Here is a 14041-nt window from a genome sequence, read left to right on the forward strand (position 1 = left end):
GTGACTAAAATAGTAGATGTCCATCAAACACACTGAGCATAGATGAGTACTTCCACAGACATTGGCATGGCTTCCTAAATTATTTCTGAGACTTCAATGCCAATGGCTAACTAGTAATTAAAATATATTCCTATTGCTATCAAAAGTTTCGCTCAAGATTCTCCAGGCTATTCCACTATTCTGGCTCAACTTGGCACTTGTAAAAAATGTATAATCACCAGATTGTTGGTGAAACACTATAAGAAATAAGTACCTACAGGCCAAAATGAAGTATCTTCTTTAGAATAAGAGTATGAGAAAAAGATGCCAGCTGTTTCATTAGTACTGTAAAGCCAATGGTTTTGACATAACAATTCATTCAGTAAGTGGCAAAGAAGTCTCTTTTTATACATGACACAATTGTGGTATTTCTTCTCAGTAAATGCACTTACCAAGAAAGAATCCCACAGAGACTGTTGTTAGCTTTCTACAAGTATTTAATGCTGTATTATTTACCCTACTCCAGAGACCCATATACGGAGAGGAATTCACTTTAAAATGATATCTCCCTGGAGGACTGAAAAGTCTTTCAATACAAAAACTTTGCAGCGAACTAAATGGGAAGTTCTATCTCAATGGAACAGTAATTAAAAATGCAACAGTCCATAAAAAGTTTAGATTGCGTGCACATCTCAAATCTTCATAAAAATATTTTCAGGCGAAATAGAGGCAACCAATCCGCTCCTCAGTGATTCTCATTCTACTCTATTATTGAAGCTGAAGCACTTAAAACACAAATAAAGGCACGATGAACAAGAAAAATAATTCTTACATCATGAAAATATGAGCAGAATTTGAGAGAGAAATGACCTATTTGGATAAAATATTGAAAAAATTGTAAGTTGCTTCACCACTGATGGCAGTAAGAATGCCACAAATAGAGGGTTGTATTTACCTTCATCTGTTTATTTTAAAGTCATCATTAAATAACGTTTTAATTCTTTATCACAACCTCAAAAGACATCTAGAATCCTGGAATTGGTATGTGTGTGTTATTTTCCAGATATCAAAACTGTGTTGGGCTATGCTTCAACTTGCAAAATTGTTAAAAATAAGTCCAAAAATGCAAAAATCAAAAACAAGAATTTCAATAAAAAATATTGAACTCAATTAGCCTAAACATACTGAGCAATAGCTTTAGCCACTGAGATTCAGAATATGATGGAAAAGCCATCCAAACTTCATCCACTTCCACTCCCAGGAAGGAGCCTGCCCTAACAAAACTCTTTTTCAGAACCACCCACCGATCTCTGCTCACTCTACTCATCCCAACCCCTCTCAACAATTGCAGGGGGGGAATTCTTTTTAGGTTGGTGTATTTTTGTTTGTTTGTATGCATGCATATTTTCAAGTAAATTCATTGTTCCTCTTCTCTTCTAAATGAACGTTCTGGGACACATATAGAACTCTGTGGAAAGCATCTCCCTTTATGTGCAAACTTCAGGAAGCCTGGCAGTGATACTACCCTGAAATTAGCAATTTAGTAATGGTTTGGTCCTCAAACCCTACAAATTTTGGGGGGTCTCAAATCATGGTAATACTTAATGAATTATCTTTACTATTAAATGTTTCTCAAAAATTCAAAAGCAAACACAAAACATTCCCTCGAATTAGCCATTATACATATAGTTAAAGATACAATTAAAATGATATTATATTGCCTTATTTTAAATGTAATCTTAATAGTTTAATAATGTATTTTCCTTAAAGTATTCCAGATTCTGGGATGTTGAAGATTGTATTTAGAGGACCTGCTTAATATTAAGGAATGAGGGAAGAAAACTATAATAATCAACCCCCAAATAATAGAAGATTAGGGCTACCCTTGGAGGAGGAAGAAAACCTCTCTCTTTTAATGTCTCCAGAGAGCATCATTGTGTGTGGTCTAATAAGCAAATTCATGCTTATACTGTCTCCACATAAATAATAGTTGATATCATATTTATATTTCAGAATCTTATATTTTAAGACATCTTCCTTTTAAAATGGTTCAAACTGTAAACCACTGTTGCTTAAAGAAATAAGGATCAGTTATCTGGAAAAGTCTATTGCCTAAAGTACCCTTACTGAAATGAAACATTATTGCAACAAAACATATTTACAACAGGATATTAGAGTTCCAGTTCAGGCCAAATAAAATACGAAGTGTGGAAAGGAAATTGACTCAAACATTCAAGGTAAGATTAAAGAGTATTTTAATCTGTATCTTAGTTTGGTCTGAAAGCAGAAAAGATACTTTAAGAATATTTCATGTATTTGTGATGGCTCTGAGTCTGGATGAAAATGCAGCTGAAATCTGGAGGTTCTTGATTATGGGGATTAATCGCATTTACACTAGAGAATGAATTATCATAAATTATGAAAAGCATCATTACAGTGAGATCAATATTAATTAACAAGATATACTTGTTTTTTCTCCCTATTCAGTGTGTTTGAATTTCTGAATGAGGATGGTTCCCTGGGGTTATGTCTCTCAGTTGTGAGTGCTCTCCTTTCTCAAGGAATTTCAGGCATACGCCTTAGGAGTCCCTCCTGAACTGAACCCACCTCCTCCGTCAGCTCAGTCTCAGCAGAGTTAGTGGCTAGTTTACAAAATGTCAGTGATTCTCTATAATTCATTCTTCAGAGGCGTTTTATAGGGTATATAAAACCCATTACAGAACCCAAGTGCTAATTAATTTGATTCCACTATTCCCTCTTATGTTACCTGATCAGCCACAGCACGAGCTAATTTGTCCATTCGAGATCCTGCTTCGGCAATTTTCTTGGCGGCATTAATGACATCAGATGTATTTTTCAATGGCCCTTTGCCTCTGAAACAATATATACAACATAATTAGAAATCTATTTTATGAACAGAAATAGACAAACCAGCCATATTGTCTGACCAGGACTCTGGTTTTGTATTTGGCCCTGGTCATGTTAGAAGGATTTTGAATGTTTTCTTGATTCCTTTAAATTTCCATGTTAATGATCCACTTTCCTTTCTCCTGTTTTGACGTGTATTTTCACACTTAATCCTTTACAACAGTGTCCCATTGAAAAGGGTGATCACCACAGGCAAAAGAAATTTAATACTGAAAAGCTTACCATGTGCCTATGCTGTTACAGGCGCTACCTCATATAACAACCCTGTTGGTATCATCATTCCCATCTTAGAAAAAGAGAAAATAGACTAAAAATCACGAACTCATCTAAGTTCGGGCAAGTCATAAGTGATGATTTCTAAATTTAAATAAGAGTCTGGCTAAAATAAATGCCCTTTCAGTGCATTCATACCAGGCCCATTTCTATTATATTTTTAAGTTTATTTACTTTGAGAAGCAACTGTCTCTTGTACATAATGGGGAAGAGTTGGGCCAGAATTTCAGAATTGTCTTCAGCTCTTACTCTCGCTGGTGGTATGCTTCCGGTACTGCTTTGTGAAGGAACAGACAAAACACTACGACAGTAGCTGTCTTTATGCTTCCAAACCATTGTGCCAATATTTTTACATTAGGTTTTCACTTAGGTGAACTATTTAATATTACATGCTTTAAATAATTATTATAAAGGGAAACTATGTTGCATCAGAAATCTTTAAATAAAATGTAGTATATAACTTGTCCTTATATTTTCTTGGGAGATAAATAACAGGTTAAACACATTTATTTTTTTTTAAGCATTGCTACTTAGCCTGGTCTCCCTAGGTGCATCTAAAAAATCAAGACAATTTTTTAAGGCTACAAAATTACACTTACAGTTAGAAATGTGATCAAATGTGGACAAGAACTACTTAGAAGTGATTTATTTACAACACATAAGGTCATATAGAGTGAACAATGATTGCCACTGTTAGGTAATAATGTGGAAGATAATAAAATGGAAGATTTAAAATGGCTTCAGAAAATTAATGTAAATGAAAGGCATTTTGTTCACTTTCCCTCCTAATTTCTGTTCTGTATTACATTAGTAGCTACAATTTAAATATATTGTGTTCATGTCAAAGCTTAAACACACACAGGGAAATTTAAGACAAGATGTTTTATTTTGCTATGATAATATTAACTCTTCCACAAAGGGCAGCAATAGTTTTCAGTTGCTATTTAGATATTTAAATTTGGACAGGGAGTTCCCATGTAAATTTTATGTAATATGGATGAGATAAAGATTCTGTGATAATCTGGCTTCCATTCTCTAACACTGATTTTTATTTATCTCTAAAGAAACTATTCCATGTTTTTGTTTTACATTTTTAAAGGGAATTTTAGATGCAGAATCTGTCAGTTTAACATAATAAATGTTCTCATAATAATGTTCTCATTATTATATATTTCTCTGTAACTTTCAGATCCTGGAAGAGCTCTTTAGTTTGCAGTTTGCCTCTGACACATTTGTCATTGCTTTTTGCCTTTGTCTTAACCCATTCACAAAGAGCTGCCCTCTGCTTGATTTTTTGTTACTAACAGTCATGTGTGTTTGTTTATGTCAAGAATTTCCAAGGGTTTGGGGGAAACTTGGGAAACCTTACACGATAACTTTCAATAGTTGATTGATTCTGATGAAATGTACTAAGTTAGAAAGAACATTTATGGAGAACTGAATTTGCTAGAGGCACAGGCTCCTATCTCATAGCCAAAATCATGGTTAGTAGTATGTTTACTGCGATTACACCAGAGATTCATTCATAGACTCACTAGTAGATTGTTATTAAAGAACTTTAGGGTTCACAATGTAGACTAAGTCCAAATATCAGAGTTGAAAGCTGGCAATAAGGGTGTATTTCACAAAACTAAAGAACAAAATAAAATTTTGAGAACATTAAATACTTCCTCTTTTTCTACTGGAGAAAACTGAAATACAAGGAGGAAAACGAAGTGATGAGCCCAGGATGATAATGCAGAGAGACTGATGCTCAAAGAAAGAATTAGGATTAAAATCTCTGTGTTCTGAATCACAATTTTGCATATGTACATGTATATGCAAAATATATGTGTGTATATATATATATATGATTTCCTTCTTATGAGAACAGCTAAAGTAGTGACCTCAGACAAAAACAAATAGCCTTAACTACAGACATTAACATGTAAGAAATAATGAAAACCATATCTCACTCAAAGTCTCAAAAGACTAGGAAGCAAGTAATAAAATTCAAAAAGGGATAAATGATTTAAAAATAATAAAACACTGGAAATAAAGAAATCTAAAACTATCTCAAAAAAAGAAAACAAAACTGATGTAGAAAATATACTTAGATTACTATTAGAAAAAATAGGAGAAAATATTCAAGTGTAAAAAAGATGAGTGAAATAACTCTAGAAAATAGAGAATTAAAAGTAACATAACAGTACTTTTCTTAAATACATGTAAATAAATTTGAGACCTAGATAAAATAACTTTCTAGGAACACACAATTTACCAACACTAACCAGAAAAAAAGATATTGAAAAACTTAGAGTCTGATTTCCATGGAAGAAATAAATAAAACTATCAGAAAGAAAACTGATGCAAAAAAATTAGTAAATCCAGATGGTTTCTCAGAGAAATTCACTAAACCTTAAAACAGATAAGCCCAATGCTATTTAAACTTTTCTAGAATATAGAGAAAGAAGACAGACTTCAAAAATATTCATTAAATAATATAATACTGATGTTATCAGAAGCAGCTAATATAAACCATGTATTTAAGAATTCTTATTTAGCCCTGGCTGGTATAGCTCAGTGGATGAAGCGCAGGCCTGTGAAACAAAGGATTGCCGGTTCAATTCCCAGTCAGAGCACATTCCTAGTTGTGGGCCAGGTCCCCAGTCGAAGGAGCATGAGAGACAACCACACATTGATGTTTCTCTCCCTCCCTTTCTCTTTCCTTTCCCCCTCTCTAAAAATAAATAAATAAAATATTTTTAAAAATAATTATTTACGTAATAAAACTTTTTTAAATGAAGAAAGAGGAGAAAAAAAAAGCAAAGAAGGAAGTGGCATTGGAGTGGTGACGTAGATTTGTTCATGCTCAAAAAAGCTGATTGTTAAATTTTTAGGAATTAGTGAGTCAGTTGACTTATTGGTAGCTTGAAATCTCCCAAGATGGAAGTACTTATTCCATGGAAATGAGCAAATGCTACATAAGTGAGGGCTTTTCACACCACTATAAAAAGTCAAGTAGCAGTTCCACCCAGTCGAAAGAGAGGGCATTGTGATCTGGGAGAGGTATGTGCAGGCTTCTGTGGCAGGGTGACGGTCAGATCACATCACAACACTGTTTAAGGTGTATGTTTATTTTACGTGCTTTTCTTTAGGCCTACATTTCATAATTTAAGTAGTATTTCACTTATTTTTCTGTTAATCTGATGGATATAAGCTTTTTAAATTTTCCTTTCTGTGATGACAGTGGAGGTCAAGTCAATTTTATTATTTATTGATAATTATTAAACATTTCACATATACTTTTCTGAGTTTTTTATGCAAGTCCATTGCACAATTTTCTATTGACTTGTTTGGTTTTACCTAAATTGCTTGTTTATTTTCTTTAGATATTTTGGACTCTAATCTTCTGTTAGTTCATGTTGCAATGATGCAAATTACTTCTTATAATTTTAGCCTGTATGTTTACTTTTATTAAAGCTTTTTGATCCTGGCCCAAGGATATACTTACCAATTTTAGAGAGAGTGTAAGAGGGAGAGAGAAAGAGAGAGAGATAGAGAAACATTGATTGGGTGCCTCCTATATGCACCCAGAGCGAGGATGGTACCCACAATCTAGGTATAAGTGCCCTGACAGGAGATCTAACCCGCAAACTTTTAGTGTTTGGGACGATTCTCCAAACAACTGAGTCACTCGGCCAGGGCTTATTACTGTGTTTTAAAAACATAAACTTTAATTTTATTGTAGTCAAATGTATCAATCTTTTCTACTAGAGTTTATGCTTTTCACATACCCTTTTAAGAAGTTTTTCCTTACCGGAGGTATTAGCTAATGCTATAGTGATAATAATAATTATACATATATGCTATGTAGCATATGTATATATGTATATATAAGTATATAAACATCAAACTTACACAATACTATATGTCAATGAAACTGGAAAAAATAGTTCACCCTTGCACCAAGATCATAAAAATATTCTCCCATTTCATTATAAAATTTAAGTTTCATTTTCATATTTAAATAAAATATTAAATCAACCTGCAGTGTATTTTTTGTATATAAGGTGAGATAGTAACCACATGCTTTATTTTTCCATAACATTAACCAATTGTCACAGAACCATTTATTGAAAAATGAATTCTTTCTTCCAGAGTATTTTTTATGTTTAAATTTTATATATTTTATTTTTAAATTCTTCATGAGTAAATGGATTACTTTAAAAACGTAATTATAAACCCATACATATATGGCCAATTAATTTATAACAAAGCACCCAAGAATATCTGCTGGGGAAACAACAGTCTCTTCAATAAATGGTATTAGGGAAACCGCACAGCTGCATGTGATACACTGAAACCTCTATTTTACACCACGCACAAGTATAGACTCAAAATGGACCAAAGACTTGAACATAAGACATAAAGCTCCTAGAGGAAAGCACAGGCGGCAAGCTCCTTGGCACTGGCCTTGGTGATTATTTTGGGGGTTTGACGCCAACAGCAAAGGCAACAAAAGCAAAAGTAAAGTGGGATGACATCAAACTAAGAAGCTTCTTCATGGCAAAGAATTCTGTCAATAAAATTGAAAGGCAACCTATGGAACTGGAGGAAATATTTGCAAATCACGATTCTGATAAAGGGTTAATACCCAAAATATATAAAGAACTGTTACAATTCAATAGTGAAAAAGTAAATAAACCATTCAAAAAATGGGCAAAGGACTTCAACAGATGGTTTTCCAAAGAAGACACACAGACACACACACATGTGGACAGATACATGGCAGGGTGCCCAGAGTCACTAACCATCAGGAGGACGGATGTCAGACCACAGTGAGGTGGCGCCTTACACCTGTTAGAATGGCTATTTTCAAGAAGACAAGAAATAACGAGAGTTGGCAAGAATATGGAAAAAAGGGACGTCTGCTGTTGGTGGGAATGTAAGTAGATGCAGCCACTATAAAAGACAGTAGGGAGGTTCTTCAAAAAATTACAAATAGAACTATCATAAAATCAGCAATTCCACTTCTGGGATTTATCTGAAGAACATGAAAACATTTACTAAAAAATTTATCTGTACCCCATGCTCACTGCAGCATTACTTACAATAATCAAGTTAGAGAAACAACTTAAATGCCCATCAAGGAATAAATGGATAAAGAAAATACATATACACACACACACTGGAATATTATACAGCCATAAAATGAGATTTGCCATTGGTGACAACATAGGTAAACACTGAGGGCTAAGTAAAATTAGAGAAACACCACCCCCTTCCTCCCCCCCTAAAAAGCCCTGAGCTTCTAGATACAGAGAACAGATTGATGTTAATCTGAGGTAAGGGGTGTTGGTGAAATGAGAAAAATAAGTCAAAAGTAAAAATTCCCAGGTATAAAATAAGTAAGTCATGAGGATGTAATAATTTTTAAACATTGCTAAGAGAGTAGATCTTAAAATTTTTCATCACAAGAATAAATTTTTATATTATATATGGTGATGGATATTAACTAGACTTACTAGAGTAATCATCTCACAATATATACAAATATCAAATAAAAATAAAATCTAAATATGAAAACAGCATTATAATTACATATAAAAAACAATGTTGATTGCCAAATAGAAGATTCTAGACATTCATCGGTATTTAGAGCAATGTGCATCCACTCATTGCCTAATAAGGCTGAATTCAGAAAATTCTTTAAATTGTCTCAAAAATCCTAAATATCTGACATACGGTTCTGAGCATCATGCAAGATGCTCCTAAGGAAGTTTCAAGGCCCAGATTTCTGAGTACAGAATCAGTGACATGACACACTTTCCCCACAGGCAAACAGAAGAGAGAAAAGGGATAGAAAAGACAGCTGGGTCCTTTTGTGGGGTAGAGGATCAGAATTGCTCATTTCCTTCTGCTTATGTGCCAAGTTGTGTGGCTGTCCTTGCTAGTCATTGGGTGATAACCAGTAACTTCAAGAGAGGACCCTGAATCCAGCTTATATGGCAAGCATTTTCTTTTAATGTTGTTGTGCAGGCTGGGAGTAAAATGTAAATCTCCTTTAGACATCAGCGTGTCTACAGCAGGGCTGTCCGAGAGAATTTTTGTAATGATGGACATGTTCTGTAATTCCACACTGCCAAGTCTAGCATCTGCTAGTCACGTGGACTATGGAACATTTAAAATGTGGCTCATGGGAATGAGAAACTCAGTGTAATTTTATTCAAGTTTTTCTATTTTTCACCTTGTATTTTGAAGCATTTATATATTCCTAGGAATTTGCAAATATAAATAGGGGTGTCCGATGCACCATTAATCCAGCATCCCCCAGTGTTAACAAATTGCATAATGAAATCAGGAAACTAACGCTGGTAAAATCCATGGAGATTATTCAGATTTCCGTGTTTATGCATGCACTTGTGTGTATGTGTGTGTAAATTATAGGCAGCTACATTACATGTGTAACTTCATGTCACTACTACCACAACTGAGGCATGGAACACAAGGTTCTCTCAAACTAATTTTATATCACCCACCCATTCCTAGTGGTAACCATCCCTAGATGGCCCCTAGATGGTAATCACTAGTTTGTTCCCCATCTCTGTAATATTTGTTTTCCGTCAAGAATGTATGTCAGTAGAATCATACAGTAGGCACTGATAGTTTTCACTCAGCAGAGTTTCCTCGAAATTCATCCAAGATGCTGCAAGTATTTACTGCTAAGTAGTAGTCCATTATATAGATGCACCACAGTTACTTCAACAATTTACCCAAATAAAGGACATTTGGATAATTTCCAGTTTTAGGCTATTACAAATAAACTAGCATAAATATTTGTGTACAGTTTTTTGGGTAGATGAAGTTCTCGTTTCTCTGGGATAAATGCCCAAGGATGAAATTACTGGACCCTATCACAAATCCACTTCTAGTTCTAAAAGGAACTGTCAATTTTGCAATTTTATTTAATCATAAATAAAGTTTTGAAAATCTGGACCTAGCATTACAGTCAATTGGCGAAAGACTGAAAGCTTCTCTTCCTAAGATCAGGAAGATGACAAAGATGCCACTTTGCTACTTCTATTCAACATACTCCTGGAAGTCATAGCCAGAACAATTAGCAAGGGAAAGAAATAAAAAGCATCTGTATACGAAAGGAAGAAGTAAATGAATTTTGTTTACAGACACTATGAGTTAGATATAGAAACCCTAAGCTTTCTACAAAAAATTACAATAAATGAATTTAGCAGTTATAGAATATAAAATCAACATACAAAAATCAGTTGCATTTCTCTACACACAGAACTACCTAGCCCTGGCTAATGTGGCTCAGTGGCCTGTGAACCAAAGGGTCGCTGGTTCGATTCCCAGTCAGGACACATGCCTGGGTTGCAGGCCAGGTCCTCAGTAGAGGGTGTGTGAGAGGCAGCCACACATTGATGTTTCTCTTCCTCTCTTTCTCCTGCCCTCCCCTTCTCTCTAAAAATAAATAAGGCTTTTTTTAAAAAAGAACTATCTAAAAGAGAAATTAAAAAATCAATCCCATTTGTAATTACATGAAAAAGTACCTAGTAATAAACTTAACCAAGGAGGCAAAAAATGTATATGCTCAAAACTACAAAATATTGCTGAAATAAATGCACAAATGTATGTAAAGTTACCCAATGTACATAGATAGAAGACATAATATTGTTAAGATGTCAACACTATGCAAAGCAATGAATGTTATTCTTATCAGAATCCCAGTATGGGTTTTTTTTCCCAAATAGAAAAATCTATCCTAAAATTTATTTGGATTCTCAAGGTACCCCAAATGGTCAAATAATCTTGGAAAAGAACATAGTTGGGAGCCTCACACTCCTTGATTTCAAGACTCACCATAAAGCTACAGTAATTAAAACAGTGTAGTAATGGCATTAAGACAGACATATAAACCAACTGAACAGAATAGAGAGCCCAGAAATAAACCCTCATGAACACAGTAAAATTATTTTTAATGATAGTCAACAGAAAAAGGACATTGTTTTCAACAAATGATGTTGGGAAAGCTAGATATCCACATGCATAAGGATGAAGTGGGACACTTATCTTATACCACATACAAAATTTAACTTGAAATGCATAAAGGTTCTTAATATAAGACCTATAAAACTATAAACTATAAAAATCTTGCAAGAAAATGTACAGGAAAAACTTCATGACATTGGATTTGGCAATGATGTCTTAGATGTGACACCAAGAGCATAGGACAAAAAGAAAAAGATAAATCCATCGAATTTCTTAAAAATTGTATGCATCAAAAAATAAATAAATAAACAACCACAATCAACAGTAAAAAAGGCAATCCACAGAAGTGGAAAAAAGATATGCAAATCATATACCTGACAAGGAGTTAATGTCCAGAGTATATAAAAGCTCTTAAAATTCAACACTAAAACTTAATCGACTTTATTAAAAAATAAGCAAAGGATTTGAGTAGACATTTTTTAGAAGATATACAATGGCTAATCAACAAATGAAAAAATCTGTAACTTCACTAATCATTAGGCAAATCCAAATCAAATCTACAGCAAGATACCATTTCACACACATTCAGATGACTACTATAAAAACAAACAAAAAATTTAAAAATACAAAAAATAAAGTGTTGGTGAGGCTGTAAAGAAGTTGGAAACTTTGTGCACTGTTGATGGCAATGCAAAATGGCACAGCTACTGTGTAAAACAGTACAGTGGTCCCTCAAAAACTTAAACATACAACTACCAGATGATCCAGCAATTCCATTTCTGGGTATATACCCCAAAGTACTGAAAGCAAAATTGCAGAGATATTTGTACATCCCTGTGCATCACAGCGTTATTCACAATAGCCTGCGGATGGAATCAATTCAAGTGTCCAACAATGGGTTAATGGATAAACAAAATATGATATATATATATATATATATATATATATATATATATATATATATATACAGTGAAATATTATTTAGCCTTAAAAAGTATGAGAGTCTGGCACAAACTGTAACATGGATTAACCTTGAGAACATTTTGAAATAAACGAGTCACAGAATGACAAACACTATACGTTTCCACTTGTATGAGGCACTTGGAGTGGTCAAATTCTCAGAGATGGAACAGACAATGTTCGGTTCCCAGGGGTTGAGTGCAGGGGAGAATGGGGAGTTAACACTCAACAGTACTGTGATTCTGTTGGGGAAGATAAAAATTTCCTAGAGATGGACGGTGGTGATGGCTGCACAGCAATGTGAAGGTATATAATACTATAGAAATATATACTTAAACATGGTTAAATTAGTGAATTTTATTTTATATATATATATATATATATATATATATATATATATATATATAACCATGACAAAAAATCAAATAGACACACATGGCTAGTGGTTACTTTATTGGACAGGAGAGGTCAAAATGAGCCACAGTCATCTGAATAATGTGAAGGGGCACAGAAATAAGAAACAAATGGCCAACAGAAAAAAATCTATCTATCTATCATCTACCTATCGTCAACATATATATAAAACAGGCCCAGAAAAGACAGGACAAGAAACGTGAGCCTTCCTGTTAGTGGAAGACAGTGTTGATAATGGGAATGGCCCCGCTGGCTGTAGCTCCACATTAAAACGATGGCTTCCACCCTTTGTGTTTTCCTACCTTTGTGTTTGACATTGCTGTGACTTACACTTGTAAATTAGACCAGATTCTCTATTTCGGGTGTTTTAAAAGGTGCTTTGAGAAATCTTGTAATCTTAAAGATAGAAGTCATCGTATTCTATCAGGAGTATATTTTTTTGTTTTCTTGGAAAGAACATCAAGCCACAGATTTGGTGTTCTGCTATACAGATTTGTGCAACAATTACCTTCTGTCTTTTGGTAATAGGTGATACTTATACAAGGGTCAATATCTGGAAGCCTTCCTAGGAAGTAGTAAATTAAAAAAAAAGACTGATTCCTGGAAAACTATTACTATATCACTGCTATCTACCATTGACCAACAATTCATATTTACTTCATGAAAAGGTAATAGGTGTTAACATAAGAAATCAATGTGTGAGTACATTCTGAATCCATGCACTCAATACCCAGATTCTTACATTTGAAGTTAATCAACATTTAAAAAGATTCATTTGCTATAGATTTCTCAAAACATCTAACCTGTCAATATATAATATATATAACTTTCCAACAGTGAGATATAGTATGTAAGAAATGTATTTGCAAATGCATTGAATCATAGAAACCTCGTTTCAGAGCCTGGGTTCCATAAACCATGCTTGGGAAATATCACTTTCACCAATCACCGGGAGCAGTATCAAGACAACACCACAAAATAGTTGAATGAATCTGGGGATTAATGAGGAGTCAGGTTTGGCTGTAGGGCCATTAGTTAAAGTATTTAAGGAAGTAACATTAATATCATGGCCTTGAAGTTGAAGTACAACTATGTACAAAATTGATAAAGAAACCTAAGGATCAATAAATGTTCATCTTAGATAGACAAGTCGAGGTTTTTATTTCATTCTATACAAAGAGGAGGTAATAAAAGTTTTGTTACAAAGGGAGCTTAATGGTTCCCTTTAATGACCAGATGTGATGTGGCATGAACAGGTAAGAGGAAAGAATTGGAAATGAAAGACCAGTCAGGTGAACTTAGGCTGAGGTACTGAGTGCCTGAGTGAAGGCAGGAGTGGATTTTGAGAAGAGTGGGGTGATTACATTATTTTCAGTCTCATACTCGGAATTTCACAGTTAGAGGTACCCTAAAAATTATTTCCTTAGCCTGAACCCTATTTCTTTCAAGATCAAAGTTTATGGTTAATATCAAAAGATAGCTTGCTTTGCCTCTTCCT

The 14041-nt window shown here is 34.1% G+C and overlaps 1 protein-coding gene across 4 annotated transcripts in view; it reads right to left on the minus strand.

Annotated features, from left to right (window-relative positions):
- CTNNA2 (catenin alpha 2) overlaps window positions 1-14041 on the minus strand; it is a 1072448-nt gene that overhangs the window by 38538 nt on the left and 1019869 nt on the right. For all 4 annotated transcript variants that reach the window (XM_053924989.1, XM_053924987.1, XM_053924988.2 and 1 more), the window contains one exon: window positions 2747-2852. In XM_053924989.1, the coding sequence (XP_053780964.1) occupies window positions 2747-2852 (106 nt within the window). The remainder of the gene's footprint in view (window positions 1-2746; window positions 2853-14041) is intronic.

Source organism: Desmodus rotundus, chromosome 5, assembly GCF_022682495.2.
Source record: "Desmodus rotundus isolate HL8 chromosome 5, HLdesRot8A.1, whole genome shotgun sequence".
NCBI lineage: Eukaryota > Metazoa > Chordata > Mammalia > Chiroptera > Phyllostomidae > Desmodus > Desmodus rotundus.